Source organism: Sminthopsis crassicaudata, chromosome 4 (genome assembly GCF_048593235.1).
Source record: "Sminthopsis crassicaudata isolate SCR6 chromosome 4, ASM4859323v1, whole genome shotgun sequence".
Taxonomy (NCBI): domain Eukaryota; kingdom Metazoa; phylum Chordata; class Mammalia; order Dasyuromorphia; family Dasyuridae; genus Sminthopsis; species Sminthopsis crassicaudata.
This window is the reverse complement of record NC_133620.1, coordinates 419,186,294-419,204,214: the sequence shown is the minus strand read 5'-3', so window position 1 is coordinate 419,204,214 and position 17,921 is coordinate 419,186,294. Positions and strand designations below refer to the sequence as shown.

General features: G+C 31.0%; 1 protein-coding gene across 1 annotated transcript in view; it reads left to right on the top strand.

The window, feature by feature from the left end:
- COL11A1 (collagen type XI alpha 1 chain) overlaps positions 1-17,921 on the top strand; it is a 257,944-nt gene that overhangs the window by 196,590 nt on the left and 43,433 nt on the right. The window contains exons 48-50 of the mRNA XM_074262824.1: positions 2,856-2,909; positions 5,225-5,278; positions 17,538-17,591. Coding sequence (XP_074118925.1) covers positions 2,856-2,909; positions 5,225-5,278; positions 17,538-17,591 — 162 coding nt within the window. The remainder of the gene's footprint in view (positions 1-2,855; positions 2,910-5,224; positions 5,279-17,537; positions 17,592-17,921) is intronic.

Below are 17,921 nucleotides of genomic sequence, written 5' to 3'. Positions count from 1 at the left end.
ACACACACACACACACACACACACACACACACCTACTCTACTTATATAACTGCTGTTTTTTTTATATATTCTTATATATTTCTATTACTATATCTCACATAATAATAACAGACAGACAGTTGTGATGACTAGAATTCCAACTTCCTCCACTCAGGAAGACCTAAATCCTAGTCTTGTTCCTGACACATCCAGGCTTTTTGTCCTTGACAGATCTCTTCAGGATGCTGATATGTATTGAAACAATGTTTTCTCAGTGAAAGCTCTTTTCCAAAAGAAACACATATCCCCAAAATCTCAACAGTGAGCCCAATATTTCGTAATACTCTCTTAGTCTTTGTGGTTAAGAGTATGTGTGCAAAAGGATAGGAAAGAAAGCAATAGGTTACATCTATATCAAGGAAAAGATAGTTAATATATTTGTATTCTGTGTGACTTTTTAATCTTCTATTTTCAAACTAAGTGTTTACCTAACTAAGGAATTCTGCCTGTATTTAAATTTTAGCACTTATAACATGTAAGTATTATGAAGGTCAAATAGAATCAAGAAGTATCTAGCCATTTCCATGTGTTAAGGTTTTCACTCAACATCAAAACCCTTAAGCAAATAATTAGCCATGGGAATTTAAGATTAAATAGAAATTTAATTAATAAATGGCTAATTAATTTTCCCTTTTCATGCTCTTGGGTCAATATTTATTCCTTTGTGTTTCTCCTATATTTCAAATAGATCTTAATCTCATGAAGAGCTGAGACTACATATACAAAATGCCTTGAATATCTTAATAAAACCTAAACTCCTTACCCAACCCACAATAAATGCTTAGTCAATACTGTTGACTGTCTGAAGTTGATGGATGACTTACTCAGTATGGCTTAGTAGCAATAGCAGATAGATATCAAATGTCTTTTCATGATAAATTATTCTCCTCTGATTGCATTAATACATTCTTCTTTATTGTTTTAGGGTATAGATAATAACTTTTTTTAAAAAAGCTGATGGTAAAGAACTAACCTAATAAGTATATCCTAATCTTCCTACTTTGTAATCAGTCCTTATTTTCAATTTGACAAAGTTCTCAGTATTTGGACTAGATCTTGGTATTTTATTTCTAACAATAAAACACAAAATACCCTAAATCTTTTCAACAGACAAAAGATAGTTTGCAGGTGACCGCCACATATAATTTGAAGAAATCAATATATAAACATAATGTGATCAAAATAATTTTCTACCTTTCCTATTTCAAGGAGCCAATGGGTCACAGATAAACGATCATGGCTATATTGTCTGTAAACTGTTTGCAAATGTTTTGCATTTGTCAGAAGCAAATACAAAAGTGATAGTATCATCTAAGTATAGTTTAACTCAAATGTTAAGTAGGGGACAAAATATTAACAACATATAACAAAAATTAAGAAGTTTTTCAACTTCTCTATGCCATATCAAACTTTCAATATATTTAGGTAAAACAAGGAATTTTATGTTATAATGTTCATTGTCCCACATACTCTCTAAATTCCATTATCTGAAAAAATTCACACAAAAGTATAAGACTGTGGTGGTTTTGGATTAAATATCAAGGCTTATTAGGAGAATGTATCAGAGAAGAGACTTTCTCTATCTTGTTTCCCTTTTTTTTGTTAACTCCAAGATATAAGATTAATCATTAAAGGGAAAAATCTGATTTTATTATTCCACATGGATTTAATTTTCATCTTTGCAGATTATATACAGAACTATTTAGCACTAGTCTGTCTCCTGAGCTCTATTCCACAGCTCCAGTGGAATATTCAATAGACTACTCAAAATATTTAAAACAGAACTCATTTTCCTCACCAAACCTTTACCTCTTCTGAACTTCTCTATTACTATTAAATAAATTACCAAGTTGTTATCATATCTTCCCGCTTTCCCAGGCTTACAACTTAGTTATAATCTTCAATTTGCTCTCTTAGATTCAATAAATTGTCAAATCCTGCCATTTCTTGCTGTTTTTTTTTTTACTACCTCACACATTAGTATCCTTTTTTCAACTCACCACTTCTCAACTGTATTTTTAATGATCAGCTTTAAATTGGTTTTCCTGTTTTATTCCCCTTGTAATTTATCATCCACAGAACTGCCAAAATGATTTTCCTAAAACATGGATCTAATTATGTTAACCCCCTAATCAACAAATTCTAGTGCCTATTATCTATAAGATCAAAAAAGAAACCTTCTAACATTTAATACTATTCACAATCTTAACTCTACTTTCATTTTCAGACTTCTTAAACTTCTGTAATACTCCTTTACAACAGTAAACTTCTTTGTAGTTTTTGGGAATATTTTTTGAGATGGACATCTATGAGCTTAATCACAATTGCTCTAAGCCCCCAGAAAAGAAACTTCCTAACATTTAGATAGAAATTGGTTTCCCTAATTAAACTTATATATATATATATATATATATATATATATATATATATATATATATATATATATATATATATATATATATATTTTTTTTTTTTTTAGTATATTAGTATATAAATATGTGTGTGTGTGTGTGTGTGACCAGAGATTTTACCAGTTCCCTCAGTTACTAGAGTTCTCCTCTGTGGTTATTTTCCTTATTCTCCATATGTGACCTCCTACATTAGATCAAAAGCTCCTGGAAATTAAAGACTGTTTTTTGTATTTTTCCTTTTTTTTGGTATTCAAACATTTAATATAACACCAAACACATTGTTAAGCATTTAATAGATGCTTACTGATTGTCATTTTTAAAAATATTCTTATACAGAAAATTAAACTTTGGGATAATTTTAATCTTGTATTGTCATTGTTTTAATAAATATCTTTCTGTTTACAGGGTCCGCCTGGTCCTCCAGGCCCAAGAGGTCCTCAGGGTCCCAATGGTGCAGATGTAAGAAATATTTTATTTATTTTAATTTAAATAAAGAATAGTTGATTATGTAAATGGCTAGATTATTAGCAAGATTACTTCTAATTATTTGGGGACAACTGAAGTATAACATACTTTAGATTTATAAGCTAGAAGGAAACTTAGTCAGCATCATCTAATAAAATTCATATATTTTAATTTTATAGATGATAGCACTAAGATCCGGAGGGAAAAAGAGTTGCTTATGGTTACTCAGCTAGCATCTCAGATACAAATACATGATGACTAATAAATACACATATATACACATATACAAATAAAGGGAGGTGGGGTTGAGAAAGAGGCAGAGACAGAGAATGAATATTTTTTTTTTAATTTGTAAGAATTAAATTAATAAAATTAGGACACATTGTATCATAGTGGTTTTGAATAATACTCAATTTAGAATAATAGTACCACCATTGGCAGTAAGGGATGAAATATGGCTGTTCCCTGGGACATCAATTCAAAAAGGGAGGGCTATGTTATAAATATCCATAATGTCCTTTTAGTAATGTATGTGGGTTTGGTATATATGAAAACCCAACCCTTTTAAAGTGTGTTTTAGTTTATAAGACATATTGAAGTGGTGACTAAAATTTCTATTTCTTTCTTTGAAAAACTGTTGTTGTTGTTTTGTTTTGTTGTTTTGTTTTGTTTTGTTTTTGCTTGTACAAAAAGTATTTCTCAATACTTCTTGTATTTGTGGAATAATCCCATGTTCAGTCTATCAAAGTCCTTTTTGACTCAATAAACTGAAACTTTCAACCTTCATGGTTCCACAATGAAAAGTTCAAATCTGTTTAACAGTTCTCAATGAAAACCTCTGCAGTACCTTAACAACTGTCCTTCAGTGGACCTATCTCTAGTCTTCAGTCTTTCCTTAAGTAAAGCAGTTAAGAATTACATGCCAAGTTCCAAGTATTGATAAACTTAGACAACTCTTTGGAATTACATTGACCTAAGCAACAGGATTATATCCTTCATTAAAATAATATAAAACTTAAGCAGATAATGATGGCAAGGTGGGTAAATTGATACTGTTCAAGTCATTGAGTTTCTCTGGGTCTCAATTTTCCAGAAAGAAAATGGATACCATGATCTTTAAGATCCTTTCTAGCTCTAAATCTATATCAATGTCTTAAATATTTGAATGGACAGAGTCAAACACAATTACAATGTGATTTATTTATGACAGTTAATTCTCAACTTTTGTGAGGATAACATTTCTAGAAAACAGAGTACAAGACAAAAACTTGAATGTTGATATATTGAACTTATGGGAAATAGGGGATTAGACTCTTATAGACATTGAAAGCCATAATCTTTCCCTAGACATTGTTGAAAATTCACTTTTATTCACATAATTCTTTATAATAAAATATTATTTCTGATATGTACTTTTTAAACTCAGATAACTATTAAATAACCCATAAAATGCAATCTACAAAATAAAATTGACAACATGAAAAGTATTTTTTCACTAGTAATTCACAATAATTCTGTGACTTTTTATGCTACATCTCAATTAAAAAAACACACACCTCAGACAATATTCACCTTTTTTTGAACACATAAAACATATAATGCCATAAATGCTGTATACCAAATAAGATTCTTAAAACTAATTTTTTAACTTGAATCTTATCTTCCACCCTGTGAGGGTATTGTACTATCTACCATACTGCTGTTAAGTGTTTCTATGTTAACTGCCCTCTGAAAACCAAGACAGAACTTGATGGAACTTTAGTTATTTCATTTGGATAATGTCTAGATATCATTTTAGAGCCTAAAGGACTTGTATTATACTTGGGGGCATAATTCTAACACACATCCTCAGTTTTTAAAACAAATAATGAAAATATGCAATGAAGGGAGAGCCCTTTACTCTGCCCTACCCTTTACCATCATAGTGATGGGATGAACAAGAATAGTGAAGCATTAAGGTACCATTTATTCCATAAACTTGTGTTCTTGGTATCTCTCATTTTTTTCTCTGCTTAGTATATTCACAAATGTGCATGATTACCAATGTGAAAGTGAAAATTAGATTATAAAGAAAATCATATGAATACTTGAAGTTACAAAAGTAAAATGGCAAATGTTGAAAAATGATCATCGCTCAGAGAGAGTTTCCACAATATGTGCCTAAACTCTACCCATATTTCCACTTGTATATCTATTTAGCTGCTGACCGCTAATTAGTACAAATACCTAGATGCACATTTTATAACCAAAATTTAACTTTCTCCTATTTATTTATATATCTCACTAATTTATCTTTTTCTGTATTTCAGGGTCCACAAGGCCCCTCAGGTTCAGTTGGCTCAGTTGGTGGTGTTGGTGAAAAGGTAAGAAAATTACTAAAATCAGAACTTAGACAATCCATTTTGAAGAGAATAGAAGTCTTGAAGGGTGGAAAATATATAGCTTTAAAAGCAATACATGATAGAAACAGTATAGTGCTTTAGCCACAATGAAACATATATTCATGTTTACATATATGTATATATATGTACAACATACATATATATATATACAGTAAATACATGTTTTGCATGTGAATTTTATATACAAAGTTTTCCAACAGAATGCATAGTTCATAAGCAAATTGTAATAACTAAAATTTGTCGTATTTTGCAACATTTGGAATACAAAGTATTAAATATCATTTATCTTGAAAGTATATAGCATTATACACATAGCTTAAGCATTTTAAGCAATGTTAAAAAAAAAAAAAAAAAACTTTCTAAAATTTATCTAATTCAGCCAGAATTAGTAAGGTTCATTAAAACATAAAAGATAATAAAATCATTGTGAATGTGAATCCTGATAACAAATAAATTCCATCACTGTCTCTTGGTTCAAATCTATTCTTATCCTCACCAAAACAACACACACACACACACACACACACACACACACACACACACACACACACATACACTTTCAGTTTTTAATGTTTTATCTGATGTTACTTTTGTATATACTATTGGAAACTTAAGTTTGAGGATTTTATGCTTAAGCAAAATAGTCAGTGGTAGACTTTGTGTCTTAAGAAATAGGATTTAATCTATTGAAATGTTGAGATAACTTACATGATAATTTACAAGTGGAATATAAAGTAGTATATTATAGTAGGTAATGATATTGGAATGCCAACTAATTGTGTTGTTTACTGAGTTTTTAAAATAAGGCATAGAAAAAATATATTTGTCCGCAAAGTAAATGTGAAAGTATAAACTATCTTAGTGAACAGTAGAATGCAGAGGGTAGAGTGCTGGACCTGGTTTCAAATCCTTAATTTAAATAGAAGTTGGGTAATCCTGGGCAAATCACTTAATCTTTCTGTTTTGCTATATGTAAAAAGGTGATAATTACTGGAAAACTTACTTCACATATCTGATGTTAGATAACTAAGGCAAATAAAGTATTAGCTAGAAGTCAACTGTTATCATTATTATAAACAATAAAATGTTACATAATTTGAAATAAGATAGAATAGATTAAAACATTGGCCAAAATATGTCTTGCAACTCATATTAATTTCTTCCTCATCTTTTTCATTGCCACCACATGCTCTCTCAGCTTTGCCTATCTCCAGTCTCAAAAGTTTCTCACACACCTTTCATACCACTATGCAATTCATCTTCCATTTCTAGATCCAGTCACATTACTTCTTTGCTGAATTACCTTTAGTTGCCTCATAAGTAAATATGAGGCCTGTTGCCTCATAAGTAAAATTCCAATTTCTTTATATAACATCCAAGGTCCTACTCTTTCAGCCTTTTCTGAATGAAACCTTTGTTTTATGCTTTTTCTATGATAACAGACTTGAGAGCAAAGATCCCAGTAGTGCTTTTTTTTTTTTTTTTTTTTTTTTTTTTTTTTTTTTTTGCTGAGGTAATTGATATTAAGTGACTTTCCCAAGGTCGCACAGCCAGGAAGTGTTAAGGGTCTGAGGCCAGATTTAAACTTAAACTCAGATCATGGTTAATTAATAAAATTAATATGATCAGAGTTCCTGGAACATATTAAGTACTTAATACATTTTCATTCATTGATTGATTAGAAGTGTTAAATAATAATAATAGCTTGTTTGTATGTGTGCATAAAACTTGGTTTGCAAAATACTTTACAAATGTTATCTTTGTAATCATCTTGAAAAATAAATGCCATTATTATCCTCATTTTATAGATGAGGAAACTGAGGCCGATAGAGATTAAGTTACTTGCTTCTAGTTGCATTGCTAGGGAATTTTTGAAGCGAAATTTAAACTAATCATGATATTAAGTCCAGTATTCTATCCACTGCACCATGTAGTTGAACTATATCCATGCACATCTATAAATGTTTTGTATCTAAATACTATATCTATAATAGTATATATACTATATCTATAATAGATCCATGGTATTCCATTGATATTCCAGTTAATTAACCTATAGACCAAGCTTTTTGCACTCATTCTTAACTTTTCTAGATATTTCCTAATAATCCTTTCTATAATAAAGAATTTTCTCAGTAATCAGTAGAATTCACTAGTCTGCAGTTTGTGATTAATTCTTAAAAAAAAAAAAAGGGAAGGAACTCTGTACCTTTTCATTAGTATAGTATTTTGTCTTTACAGTCTTTTAAAGTTCACTCACAAGTAGATCATTAGTCATAAGATTTTCAGTATCAAAGGATGATGCTCATAAGCATGAGCAAATCCAGGTTGTCTTGTATTATTCTTTATCAATTATTTTTGTTCTACTCTTTCTAATCCAATCATTATCTTTATAAGAGAATAGTTGTTTAATGGTTTCAGTTCTATTTCACTCCTTGTAACCTTATTGGAAGTTTTCTTGGCAAAAATATTGGAGTAGTTTGCCATTTCTTTTCCAACTCATTTTACTAATGAGGAAACTGAGGTGAACAAAGTAAGTGGCTTGTCCAGTGTCAGATAACAAGTAATTATCTAAGTCTGGATTTGAACTCAGGTCTTCTTAACTTTAGACCTGAAGTTCTATTACTAAATGATCCTGGGCAAGTCATTTTTACTTGAAGATAGTTTCTATAATTAAGACTAGCAAAAGAAAATTCAGATGTAAATCTATAACAGCTAATTAATAAACATTTATTAAACATCTCTCTGTGTCATGTACTGTGCTAAGTGATTTCATCATTGTATTAGACAGTTGGTAGCAGCTTAGTACACTTATTTTTCCAGTGAGCTAATTTCTACATGAATGTATACATTAATGCTGACATTAAGATTGTAAGAACTATTCTAGATTTATTCTTGCCTATATAAACAAACTGAAAACATATATTGCTCCTTCCAGATCATTTTGCCTTTTCCCAAAGTTCTTGTATTAATTTAAAAAAAAAAAGCAAATTGGTTGCTCCTTTATGTTTTTGTCTTCAGTCTTACTGTTGAAGATGAAGTGTATACCAGATGTTTAGAGTTTTAGGAAATTCCCTTTCCACCTTGATCCTTTTTAGTAAAAACTTTATGTAACAATAGCCTGCCAAATTTGAATCCACTGAGAACATTTCTGTCAAGCAAAGTTTGTGATTTGTGTATCTCTTACACTCCAACTATGTTCTATTACTCTTAAATTTATATACCCCAGAAAATTTAATGGATCTTTTCTTTTGCCCTATTTTCATCTGGTATTATTTATGAGACAGAGAACTTGATAGATATAAATTCCTAATTTTAAGATCTCCCTTCAGGAATCATGAGTGATAATTCACATTTGATTAGAGAATTCTAAAAATCAGTTTTGCTTCCTCGGTGAATGCATCAATGCATTTTATCATTTTTAGCACAGTTGAAAAGCTATTAGATCAGTAAATTATTCAATGACAAAACAGATAAGTCTTAATAAAGTTGAATTTTACTTATATAAGTTTAATATTATCTTCATTTATTTTATGTTTTGGTCAAGACATCATTTGCCCCCATATCCACTTCTACAATCTTTTTTTTTTTTTTTAGTTTCTAAAATATTTTTTTTCACTAGCAGTGATAAAAGGGAAAGTAGTCTTCCAGTGGTCTTCTGCTTTGTAGTACTACCATAGTTGAGCACAAAACACAAAAAAGGTGGAAAGCTTGTAAAAAATATCCCTTCTATTTGTATAAGGTCCAGTGTTCAATCTCTTGAATTCTGGGGAGCTTTTAATTTTAGGGTCACCCATTAAGCAACCCAAGGCTGGCACTTGACTGGCCGGAAATGACTTTTGACCATCTAAAAAACTAGGCTCTTATTCTATCATCTAGGAGACCAAAATGCCTTTTTTTCTATATAGGAGTTTGAGGTGTAGGAACATTGTCCATGGACTTCCCCTGTTTCAGGACACATGGGCAATTATATATCTGCTTCTATAATGTCTTTTTGTAAGAACAATTATCATTGTCCCAGCAGCTACCATTCCTTGGATTGGGTATATCACTTCTTAGGTTTCTGATCTCTAAACTGTGATCAGAATGTAATAGAGGAGTCATATATTCATTACCAAATGATAGGTAGCTAATGATAAAGAGGATATTTTTCATGCACATGTACATGTAGATATGTCCCCACCAATACCTCCATTAAATATCTAGAACACAGATCCACAGTTCTGATCTGTTGTACTCTGTCACATCTTCTTTGTTCAAATCTGTTTTCAGGTTATTTATCCATGTGATTCTAAGCAAGTCATTTAACCTTTCAGCCTCAATTTCATCAATTATAAGATAGAGATATTCATAGCATCTATTTCATAGGGTTGTTATGTTGCTTGATCAAGTAAAACAATATTTTTAAAGTGTTTAGCACAATGCTAAATACTTTTTAAACAATTTTAATTTTATTTTTGATAGGCAAAAATGTTTTTAATCTTTCTCCTACCTTCCCCCTTATTAAAATAAAAGAAATTCCATAAAAATTGCATGATCAAGCAAATTTCCACATTGATTATGTTTAAATAAATGAATGTATATATTTCATATATACATACACACATATATGTGCATGTAAATATACATATATACTATTCTATATATTAAGTCCACTAACTCATTGCCAGGAAGTGTGTAGCAATCTTCCTCATTGGTCCTTGAGAATTATGGTTTATCATTGTGTCGATCAGCGTTCATGTCTTTCCTTTTTCTTTATGGTCTCTTCTGTCTGCATTATTTCATACAAGTCTCCCCATGTTTCTGTAAAACTGTTTCATCATTTCTCATAATATACCATTATTCCATTACATTTAGCTACTATAATTTGTTCTAACATTTCCTATTTGATGGACACATTATTAATTTTCTAGTATTTTACTATTTAACAACAACAACAACAATGAACAAAAAACAAAAACTAAATATTTTTGTAAATATAAGTCATTTTTCCATTTTCTTTGATCTTTTTTTGTCTCTTTTGGTTTGCTTTAACTACTTTTCTGGGTTATTGAGAGAAAACTTTTTAAAGACTTAAAGTAAGTGTGCATTATTCTTGTTACAGAGAGGCCTGTTGACCCTATAGGTAAATCCTGTATAATACTGTTTTGGAAGGAAAACTTCTTTCAATGTATCACTGAAAGAACATACATGAAGATAAATTCTTGAAAAGATATTTTCTGGATGGAGATCAAAAGAGAAAATTATCTCCCCTTAATTTTTGAAAAGTCTCTACTAAGGGAGCACACATAATTTCTGGACAGACAGGAAACCTTTTATAGAACTATAGATACGAATATGAAATTCAGAAGCTTCAAGAAAGATTTTGATATGGGATCAGTGAGCCATGTTTCTGGAAAACATTTTCAAAGTGAAAAGATTCAAAATATATATTCCTTCACTTTGGAGTATCATGGTATATCTAGAGGAAACAAAAAGGATTACCTTTTAGATTTGAGCACTACCAGGAGATGGAGGTCCTCTGCCCACTATTATTTATCTTATTGCATATAATTTATTTTTACTTCAAGAATTAAAAATAAAACATTCTAATTTTGTTATTTGATTCCATAGAATAATTACCCCCATAGTGAAATAATTGAATGTATTAAAAACATCTCATCCTTTGAAGTGTGAAAAACATGACTAAGCAATTGTTATGTTTAGAAGTGTTCTGTCATTAATATTCATGGTTTTTCTGTGCTTCATTAAGTCAACTTTTACTTTTAAAACAATTACCAAAGATGTCAAAAAACTTTAAAAAAATAGTGTCCTTTCTTATACTAATTATTTATTATTAATTATATTATTATATTCATATTAGTAATATATTAGTATATAATAATAATATATTAATAATTGCTAATATTCCTCAAATATGCTAGCTCTATTGATTCGACTCTGACCTTGACTCAAAATTAGAAATTTGTTCTAGACAATCTCCATTGAAACCCCAAGTAACAAGTGTGACAAATAAGTCTGTTGTCATTATATTTAGAGGGAGTGTGATAGCATATTAAGAGATGATTTAGATTCAAATGCTGACTGTCATTGACAGTGTGATTTTGGGCAAGTCTTTTTACTTTCCTAGGACACTATGTTTTACTCTTTGCAAAATGAGGGACCTATATGAAATTGCCTCTAAACTACATTGTAGCTTTAAATCCTATGATAATAATACAAAATTTGTTGATTAGTAAGAATTTGTTAAGAGCCTACTATATGCTAAGTATTCTACTAAATATTAATAATAATAAGGCAAAACCAATTATCTGTCTTCAAGAAATTTGCATTCTAATGGGGAAGAAAATATGTAAGTAACTATGTACAAACAAAATATATATTTAATAAATTAGAGATAATTAATTGAGGAAAAGCATCTAACAGAGAGAGATCAGAAAAGACTTCTTATAGAAGTTGAGATTTTAGATGGAAACCATGAGTGAGAGAAGAGGAGAGAATTCTAGATAAGGGGAATAATCAGTGAAAATGCTTAGAATTGGGAAATAGAATGTCCATTTCATCTTAGGGAGCTACTGAAGCTAATTGAATAGAGAGGTGACAGGGAGATTTGTACTTTGGAAAGATTATTTTGATAGCTACTCAACTGTCAAAACAATTTGGAATAGAGGATAGAGTGGAATGAGAAGAGACTTGAGGTGGTAAAGACAACTATTGAAATATTCTGAGAGTGAGTAGATAAGGGCCTGTACCAGGAGGTGTAGTAAAGAAGTCAAGCAATTGTATTGAATCTTGCTCCTCCCAAGAAGCACTGCTTTTGAGAACCTCTTATCTAGCATAAGTGGGTCCAGAAAACTTTTACAAAGGTCTAGCTTATGTATTGGACATAAAGTGATGCATGAGCAAAATTATATAAACTTGCAAGAGATTTCTATGAAATAATGGGAAAAGTGTGAACATTTATAAATGCAAAATGTTTTTTTCCCCACATTGAAATTGTTGTAGACAGCTTTACAGTTGCTTCAGTTATTTTGCTAATAAATTCATTAAAATTTATTCATAAAACAAGAACAAACAGCTCCTAAAATGTACTAGAAAACATGTCTTACATATAATTCCATTACTGTTGGCTGTCTGAATGATTTATGACTTTTCAAATAATGCAAATACTGGGATATGTAGGTCTAATTGATCTTAAATAACTAAGCAGATTAACAATTCATCTTGAAAGAGAAAATAGTAATTTTCAAGTTAACAGTTTTAATTTCAATCCAATAGCACTATCATCTTGTTAAAGGCTTGTACAGTGTGCAGTTTTAATTTTTTAAATATTTTTATTATAAAAATATATGCAAAATAGTTTTCAACATTCACCTTTACAAAACCTTGTGTTCCAAACTTTTCTCCCGCCCTTTCCTCATCCCACATTTAATCCATTCTGATATCCCCTTTTGTTTTATGGAAGAGTTCATCCAATTCACATTTACAGTTAAGATTACTACCATCTTATTTTCCCCCAAATTATACTTCTCTTTTTCCTTTCTCTCTTTCCCGCTTCCCCAATGTTTTGTTTTTGACCACCACTTCCCTCAATCTGCCTTCCCCTTTTATATCTCTTCTCCCCTTTTTTATCCCTTTCCCCTTCTATTATCTCTTCCTTTTCTTTCTCCTTTCTCCTCCTATTTCCCTTTATAATGATTCAAGTTTTTACATCAAACTAAATATGTCTGATATTTTCTGTTTGAGCCAATTCGAGGGAGAGTAAGTTTCACATTATACTCGTCCCTTTCCCTTCTTTAGCTTAATTTTAATAGGTCTTTTTACCTCTTCATGTGATGTAATTTATTCCATTTTACCTCCTCTTTCATCTTCTCCAAGTACAATCCTTTTTTCACCCCTAGTTTCTTTTTGATATCACCAGAGTAGACAAATTATACCTATACCCTCTAAGTATACCCTTAACAAAGATAAAATTCTCAAGAGTTGAACATATCATCTTCCCATATAGGATTGTAAACATTTTAACTTTTTAAAAACAGATTTTTTTTCTTCTTTTTTTTATTTTTTTATGCTTCTAAAGTTCTGTATTTGAAGACCATATTTTATGTTTAGCACTTGTCTTTTCAGCAAAAATAAATGAAAATCTCCTATTTCATTAAATTTTTGTTGGTTGTAGTTCAAGTTACTTTACCCTCCAGAATATCTTATTCCAGGTTCTTCCATCTTTTAAAGTGGAAACTGCTAGGTCCTGAGTAATCCTGGTTATAGTTCCTTGATATTTGCATTGTTTCTTTCTGGCTACTTGCAATTTTTTTCCTTGATCTGAAAATTCTGGAATTTAGCTATAAAATTCCTTGGAGTTTTCATTTGGGGGTTTCATTCAGGAGGTGATCAATGGATTCTTTCAATATCTAGTTTACCTTCTGGTTCTGGGACATCAGAATAGTTTTCCTTGAAGATTTCTTGAAAGATGTTGTATAAGCTCTCTTTTTCATCAGGTAGTCCAATAATTCTTAGATTGTCTATTCTGGTTCTATTTTCCAGAACAGTTATTTTTTCAGTGAGGTATTTTACATTTTCTTATTTTTTTCATGTTTTTGGTTTTGTTTGAATGATTCTTAATGTCTCATTGAGTCATTCACTTCCATTTGTTTGATTCTAATTTTTAGTTCATTATTTTCTTCAGTTATCTTTTTAAATTCTCCTTTTGCATTTGGTTAATTGAACTTTTACATGAGTTGTTTTGTTCATTGGATTTTTTTTCCATTTCACAAATTCTGTTTTTCAAGAAGTTGTTCTCTTTTTCCATTTTGCCAAAACTATTTTGTAAAGAATGATTTTCTTCAGACAATTTCTGTGTTTCTTTTTTCAGAGCTCTCTTTTAAGATCCATTTTGAATTCTTCCCCCCCAAAAAAAAATTGAGTTGGAGATTAGCTCCTATCCACCTTTGGGGCTTCATCTGGGGATGTTTTGCCTTTAGTTTCCTCATAGTTGAGGTCTATTCTTCCCTGTCTCTATAAAAACTATCTATGGTCAGAGTTCTTTTTTTTTTTTTTTTGCTTTTTTGCTTATTTTTAAAAGTCAAGGTCAGCTCCAAGAGTAAGGGGAGATTGTTCCATGCTCCCTCTCCAGGCAATAGTGGCTTCACACTGCCCTGGAGCCAGTGCTGCTGGCTTCTTTCTCATGCTGTGTGGGCATGGCTTGTAAGTTCTACATTATGATACTGTTCAGAGACTCTCTGTTTGTCTTCTGTAGTTGTTTTGGAAGTCTTATAGCTGATACACTGGCTTCTGAGCTAGGGCAGAGTAGCAAATTCTGCTGTATTTTGGCTAAGAGCCTTCCACTAGATTCCCCTACCTATTGAGGCATCTCCACCCTGCGTCTTCCTGCAACTAAGCTGAGAAGCAACCACTTCCTCCTGCCCCCTGCATCATTGAGACAAACCTTTCCCTGAAGTTCTTCTGAAATATCTTCTGTTGGAAATTTGTCACACTCTAAATATTTATGGTTCTAAACTAATTTAGAGACTCTGATATTGATTCTGAGGGAAACCAGGAAAACCTACTCTTTACCATCTTGCCTCCCTTTATCTATTTCGAATTACAGAAGTGAAAAGTTGATAATATGTGATTACTAAAGATATTCTACCTGTCCCTAATAACATCCTAAGAGGATGTTTTAGTGTGTTTTTGTGCTTTGGGGTTAGTATGATGCAGAATAAATACTGTCTTGAGTTTCTAAGATACATCTGTGCTTTTACCTTATTGTAAAGATAGCTATATATGCAATCTGTGCTTAGTCTTTACTGGGAATAATTTAAAAGTTTTATCATTGGTCAGCATACAAAGCAAGTAATTGAGAACACATTATCTTTAAAGTCTTCCAAAAATAATTATCTAACAGATGCCATTTGCCTTCACTCTGAGCCAATCAGTGCTCAAATAATGACCAAGTGGGGCTGGTCTGGGACCTATTGTTTGTCCATCAATGAGAACCAGAGTAATTTGGTTCCAGGAATGGTCCTAAACTATAAACCCCAAAGTTTCAGTGATCAAAATTTATATCCCTTTGGGCAGAGCACTCACAGCTAAAGGTATGGTACCTTCTGTGGGCAGAGGGGAAGGAAAGGAAAGGAAAAAGAAGAGAAAAGAATAAAAGGAGTTATGTTACCCAGTTCCAGTTGGGTCCCCAGTGGGGTATACTAATCCAGGGTGTTGTTAATCATTTGTTGTTCATAGTCTCAGATAAGCATCATGACATCAGGCTGATGATGAAAATAGTGAATGTAAATAGCATTTATTTATCTTTTGGCCAGAAACCCCAAGGATCTTCTCCCAGATTAAGATATATGCATATATGTGTGCCTCATATCTTACCTAGCTTTACTCACTGATTGGGCATTGCCTCAGCCAAACTAAAACCTGTTGAAGACCTTAGCTTAAAAAGACCAAGCTCTCCCACTGTATCCTGGACCATCTCCAGTCATCCTGATCTATATCAGGACCCAAATGGTTCTGGAGGAGAAAGTAAGATTGGTGACTTTGAACAGTTTTCCTTCACTTAAATCTAATTCATTTGCATGTTATAGCATCACATCCCTGATGTCCAGAATGAAGGACAAATAGCAACAGTCATGTCTAATAGATAACAAAAAAATGTTCAACATAATTCAAAATATTGATACTAATTTGGATGGTTAGGGGATTGTTTTAAAAGATGTTATCATTTGGAGATGGTGATCCAATCCAACAGCACATATTATATGCAAGGCACTGGAAATACAAAGACAACATTTTTAAAAAATAGTCCCTGCCCTCAAGAAAATTACAGTCTACAGGACACTCAAAGCAGTTGAAGGAGTTTTTAGATTCCATGTTTTGTAGTTCAGGAAAATTTTCTCTCAAAATTTAGACATGGAATAAATTCACCCTGTAGGAATGAAAGATACAGTTTTTACCTGAATATTTCTGAAAGGTAACAGATTTTTATATTTTCCCAGATTTGTAAATGGGGCATTATAGTAACAAGAGTGTGCTAGAAGATGTTTATCAGTCCACTGAGCTAGGAAAAAAATGTCATTCATTAATAACTGTGGGAAGAATGAGTCCAAAGAAAGGATTTGAAATATATTATATACATGTTCATGAATTGTATAATTTCCATTAAATTATGGCTTTTCATCTGACTCAGGTTATTTGCCTGAAGTCTTTTCTTGTTTTGAAATCATTAACTATTTTTAATAACACTTTCTTCACTAGAATTCTAGAAAATCAAATTCTGCAGCACTTTCATAATAAGTAGTTATTTTTATTATGGAAAATAAAGCATATAAGTTAGTTTATAACCTGCCTTCAACATCAATCTATTGTCTATCTTAATATGCATCATTTCCCTTTATGTATTCTTTAATCTACCTAAAATAGCCTTACTGTTTTTCACACACAAAATATCTTTCATTTTCAAGCTTCTGTATGAGATGTTCCTTGAACTTGGAATGCTTTTCCCTCTTTTTTTCCAACACTCAAAACTTCAGTTCATATGCCATATTCTCCAAGAAGCCTTTTTTGATCCTTACATTTGCTAATGCTTCCTCCCTCAAATTTCTTATGTAAAATATATATGCATATGTGTGTATATATATGTATATATATACATATATATACACATACATGCATACATATATATATATTAGAAATTTAAATGTGTACCTCTTACTTCATTTAATATATTCTTCAATCTAGAAAACATTCCATTTATATTTTTACCTAGCAAGACAAGTTTTCAAGTTAAGTATTTTTAAGTAGGTACTGAGTATATGTTTATTGATTGATTAAAATTATTGCCAATGATTAATAGAATTGTGGAAAGAAGACTGACCTAATAGGAAAGCTAAGTTTAGTTCATATTTCATTATCAACTAGTTATGTGATTTTAATAAGTTCATTTACCCTTGATCTAGATCATTTTCCATAATGTCCCAAATCAGGATTAACACCTTTACTTCTAAAATTCTATGACTAGACAAACAGACAGACCAGCCATTTTATTAAGCACTTAAAACCAATGCTGTTACTAAAGTTGTCTAGTTTACCAAACCAATCTCTAATAGGAAAAACAAAATTATACAAAAAGGGGAAAATTCAAACTAGACTAATATTTTGTCAGAGTTAATGTTTATTTGGCTTTCATATTTCATAAATACATATCTTTAAATGATAGGGTGAACCTGGAGAAGCAGGAAATCCTGGCCCCCCTGGTGAATCTGGTCCTGGTGTAAGTATTCAATTTATTATTATTAAAGAGAATAACAAATTCAAGATATTTTTTACTCATTAATGATATTGGACTGATTTCTTACCATTATTTAAGTACAGATTCTCTATATGTAAAACCAAATTGTTTCATGATTGTAAGCATCTTGACTTCTAACCATTAAAGATGAAGAAAGCATTTCAATCAAAAATGTTATTCAAACTGCAACCTGCTTATAACATAAGGCACTTAAAACATTTTTATATGCACTTTCCCTAAAATTTGGTACTGAAGCAGTCAAATAAAAATTCAAATAATATAACTGTAAAATAAGAAACTGATTTTCTTCAA